At 47.0% G+C, this 5,011-nt stretch overlaps 1 protein-coding gene across 1 annotated transcript; it reads left to right on the forward strand.

Moving 5' to 3' along the window:
• Positions 1-1,940: 1,940 nt before the first annotated feature.
• LOC137211729 (C-C motif chemokine 2) lies at positions 1,941-3,862 on the forward strand. Its single transcript, XM_067714306.1, has 3 exons — positions 1,941-2,100; positions 2,864-2,981; positions 3,364-3,862. The coding sequence occupies exons 1-3, from the start codon at positions 2,025-2,027 to the stop codon at positions 3,467-3,469; spliced, it is 300 nt and encodes a 99-aa protein (XP_067570407.1). The 5' UTR covers positions 1,941-2,024; the 3' UTR covers positions 3,470-3,862.
• The last annotated feature ends 1,149 nt before the right edge of the window (positions 3,863-5,011 follow it).

Genomic DNA, 5,011 nt, shown 5'->3' on the forward strand with positions numbered 1-5,011 from the left:
CCCAAGTCGGGGGTGAGGAGGTGGTAGGCGGGTTAAAAGGAGTCAGGCAGAATGCAGTTAAGGCTCCTAGAGGGGCACAAGCAGAGCAGTGCCCAAGTTAATTTGTTCTCTTTGTCCTGCCCTTTTGGAATCACACCCAAGAGCCTGGCATGGCTTCTCCATAGATTCTCTGCTCTTAGATTCTCTAGGAAACCAATATCCATCCTGAGACATTAAGCCTAGTGCCTGGAAGTAGGGATTCTGGAATCAGTGTCCTGGGTGGGAATCTCAGCCCCACCTGCTCTTACCTGTGAGATCCTCGACAAGTGAGTTCACTTCAGTTGCAATGTAAGGCAAGTTGGGTTGTTTGGAGGACCAATGAGACAATGCTGGAAATCACCCAAGCACAGGGCCTGGCTCCTGGGAAACACTCAGTGACACCAGCTAGTCCTCTTCTTCGCCATTGCTCACCACTAATATGGACCAGATACAGTCGTTTGTTCAATAGAACCCATTTCTTATTACAAATGTAGTAGTGGTTACAAATGTCAGACGGTTCTTCCAAAAAGTTCCATGTATTTCATAGACCTTGTCTCAAAGACTCTCTAAGAAAGAAAGGTCACCAGCTCCTTCCATGCTCACTGGGCAAAGACCAAGCAAGCTCAAAAGCACGAGGCAGTGGAATGGGGAAGTAGAGACCTGAATTCGAGGCTCGGCTTAGCCACCAACATGCCTCAAGGAATCCTATCATATTTGTAAGAGAAAAGAGTTCACTGAAATGAATGCTGAGGTCTTAGGTATTATGACTGCTTCTGGGGTTTCTGAGGAAATCTAAGACAGAGCTGCAGCATGAAGGCAAGTGTTCTAATTCCAGTAATGCTGTTCCTTTGCTCACCCCTGCTACCTAGGAATCCAGAAAGAAGCTGGGCTAACAGCCGCCGTAGCAAAGGACACGCTTCTTGTCTTGTCTGCCTGCTGTGCTAACCACAGGCTCCAAATCCCATAATGACTTAACCGCAAGGAACATCCCCGACTCCCCTTTAGATGTCGGCTAGTTTGGCAGAGGCTGAGGACAGAGGGCACCCAGGTAAATGACCAGAGAGCCAGCTGGAGAATGTGCCCCTTTCATATGTCCTAGTCATGACAGCACAAGACACTGGGTTCTTCTTGGGGGAACTCAAGCAGGTTACTTACCTTCTCTGTATCTTCGTTGCCTGGCTATAAAATTGGAATGAACAATACCTACTAGATGGGGTTGGAGAATTGAAAGCCTTGGCATTTGTAAAGGGCTTAGAATATTCCTGGCACAGAGTAAGTACTGCATTAGTATTACATGAAAATTTCTTTTGCAGCACTACATGATTTAGAGGGCTTCTTCCAAGTCTTAAATCCGATGATTCTAGAATTCACTTTTATAGTTTAAAAAAACCCTATAGTTCGGCTAAGCTTCAATTGTACCACCATCCTACATTTTAAAGAGCAAGGGGATTTAGTATGCTGTTGCGGGGGGGGGGGGGGGCTGCCAAGACTTCAGAACCGTTTCTTGGCTTGAAGGTCCCCTGGGATGTTGCTTGAAGGTGGACCAGGGTTAAACCATGGTTAAGCTCAGAGATGCTTTCATCGTCCTTGTGACCTCTCTTTCTCTTGCTTCCCTTCCTTTCTGCAGTTTTCACTTCGGAGAAAGCAGAATCCTTAAGAATAAACCGTTTGGTTTACGTCTGTGGTCTCTCGGGATATAACTGTACCCTGCTCCTCCCATTTCTTTTTATCTCAGCTTCGAATGGAAAAAGTGTCCAGTCCTGACCTACCGCTTCTCTCTTCTACTTCCTGGAAATGTCTTCGGGTGCTTCACTTGCTCAGCACTTTCAAGATTCCACTTCGTCATTCATTGAGGATGATGCTGTCCTGGGCCAACCTCTCTCCCATTGCTCCACCCTCTTGGTTTTCAATAAAAGGCAGGCAAAGCCACTGCAGGAGCAGAGAGGCTGAGACCAATCCAGAAACCAACAGCTCCCACGCTGAATCTTGAATCCTCTCCCTCCAACATGAAGGTGTCCGCAGCCCTCCTGTGTCTGCTGCTCACAACAGCCGCCTTCAGCACCCAGGTGCTCGCTCAGCCAGGTAAGTCCCCTGTCTCTTTCCCTTTGAAGCACATCACCCCATCCCTGGGTTGTGATGGGCCATCAGAGCAGAAGGTACCCACACGCTCGCTTTAACTAGGAAAGTCAGAGAGGCATAGGAGTGAGCTTGATCACAGAGCTTCCCTTGGGCAGAGCCGGGATGAGAATTCCAGCTGCAGACCCCAAATCCAGCTCCTTCCAGAACTCCAGCTCTGGAAGCCTGAACCCAGAGCAGTTACTGCCCTGGCTCCTTTCAGCAAAATTTGGGGACTGGGATATAAAGAGAGGGGGTTCTCTGGCAGGGTATTTCCAGATACTGTGGAGGGCAGAGGAGGAGACCTGGAATCTGGACTCCAGAGACTCAGTTTTGCAGAGGCAGTGGGTACCAGGGAAACTCACAACCAAGCATCGATTACTTGGAGCCTAAAGGGGACCCACAGCTGTGTCCCTGACCCTGATAACTTGGATTATTAGCTCCTCCTAAGAGCACTTCCAAAAGTTATTTAGTTTTTTTTTTAAGTTATTTAGTTTTAACAGAGCTCCCTTCCCTCAGTTCATTATCGATGCTGTATACCCATTTTAGAGCATAGGAAACTGAGTTTGTATGCTATTCTAGCATAGGCAGAAGTATTGGGATTTAAGTGGTTCTACCTCCACTCCTGACTCCCTTTTGTCTTCTCCTTACTCCTCTTTTCTGCTCTGATTGAGATCAGAAAGAACCTAGTCCGTCCTAAAGTGCTTTTTCTTTGTGGTTCTATTTCCAGATGCAATTAACTCCCCAGTCACCTGCTGTTATACATTCGCCAATAAGAAGATCTCGAATCAGAGGCTGATGAGCTATAGAAGAGTCACCAGCAGCAAGTGTCCCAAAGAAGCTGTGATGTGAGTTGAACACTTCAGGCCTCCGTGGTCCAGTTCTTCCTCGGGGCGCCAGGGGCATGGTTCACAAATGTGAAGTCAGAGAGTTACATGACCTAATCCAATATCCAAAGGTGCCCAATGGAAAAACTGCAGCCACAAGGGAAGAAGTTACTCCTAACATCACTCTCCATCTGGGTGCTTATTCAGACCATCCCGGTTTCTTTAGCCTGAAATCAGGATGGCTTTATCTGCACCATCTACAGGACTGACTTGCCCTGGGCTCCCTCCTTCCACCTGCTTTCCTCCTCAAGTTCCCACGGCAGCGTCTTGGGGTAAATAGGCTGCATTCATAGGCTGAAATCTCAACGGAACTCCATCTAACCGTCCCCTCTCTTCTCCACAGCTTCAAGACCATACTGGGCAAGGACATCTGTGCAGACCCCAAGCAGAAGTGGGTCCAGGACTCCATGAGACATCTGGACAAGAAAAGGCAAACTCCAAAGCCTTGAGCACTCCCTCCACAACCCGAGAATCTGAAGACTGTTTTCTTCTGGCTTTCCCTAACTGCCCTATGATGTTATCTTATTATAATTTTAAAGAGTGTGCACTTTATTGATATGAAACATGATGCCTTAAGTAATATTAATCTTATTTAAGTTATTGATGTTTTAAGTTTATCTTCCATGACTACTAGTGTTTTGTTTCTTTTTTTAAATGGAGACTTGGGCAAATTGCTTTCCTCTGTGAATCCCAGTTCTACCCCTGGGATGGCGGGAGGGTCCTTGCAAGGATGATTAATGAAAAAACTTTTTGTTTTACATTCTAAGTCATTGCTGAAAGTGCTATTGTGGAAATGTATATTACGTAACTGTTGAACAAAATATATATATTTTTTTACAAAACCTGTCTTTTGACATTTTCTTGAAGGAAATTAAAAAGCTGAGTATAGGGCTTCCCTGGTGGCGCAGTGGTTGAGAGTCCACCTGCCGATGCAGGGGATACGGGTTCGTGCCCCGGTCCAGGAAGCTCCCACATGCCGCGGAGCGGCTGGGCCCGTGAGCCATGGCCACTGAGCCTGTGCGTCTGGAGCCTGTGCTCCGCAACGGGAGAGGCCACAACAGTGAGAGGCCCAGGTACCGCAAAAAAAAAAAAAAGAATATATGACTTGAACTTATCTTTGATGAATGCATGAGATTTTTCTAGACAAATTACAAGATCATTAAGAAAAGGAGAGGGAATTCCCTGGCGGCCCAGTGCTTAGGACTCTGTGAGCTCACTGCCGAGGGCCAAGTTTCAATCCCTGGTCAGGAAACTAAAATCCCACAAGCCATGTGGCAGGCTCAGTAGTTGTGGCACACGGGCTTAGTTGCTCCTCACAGGCTTAGTTGCTCCGTGGCACGTGGGATCTTCCTGCACCAGGGCTCGAATCCTTGTTCCCAGCATTGGCAGACGAATTCTTAACCACTGCGCCACCAGGGAAGTCCCGAGTAAAGGGTTTTAAATGTCAAGGTGAAAAGTTAATACTCAGCCTCATAGGTTAACAGGAGATGTTGGAAATGTTTGGGCCAGTGAGGAAGGACATGTCCATGTTCAGAGGTTCATAGATGAGTTTCAGTAACTGTAACTTACTGGCTTCCTGCAGACCTGGACAAGTAGGGACAAGGAAGAGGCTACTGCCATGGTCCAGGCAAGAGATTATGAGTGTCTGAATATGGAGTATAAGAGGTAACATCGGAGAAAAATTAGCTGGGCAAAGTGAAATGCTGGGTATCGTAGATGGAGGAGAAGACCTGTGACTTAAGATAAAGAGGAAGCTCCTTCTACAACCTACATTCTAAGGGGTCAGCTTTCCCTGAAACCAGAATGCACTTTTCTCCATCACTGTCTCCTAATCCCAACCCCAGGAGTCTGAGATCATATTTTAGATGGATAGGCCTCTTTTTCCAGAATGTCCACCTAAGTTGTCTATTCCTTTGCATGGCTTTTGACCTACCTGTGAGGATTTGACCCACCTAGACCCAGACAGCTCCTCCACTAAGGAAAGCAAATAT

The sequence above is a fragment of the Pseudorca crassidens genome, chromosome 19 (assembly GCF_039906515.1).
Source record: "Pseudorca crassidens isolate mPseCra1 chromosome 19, mPseCra1.hap1, whole genome shotgun sequence".
NCBI classification, from domain to species: Eukaryota; Metazoa; Chordata; class Mammalia; order Artiodactyla; family Delphinidae; genus Pseudorca; species Pseudorca crassidens.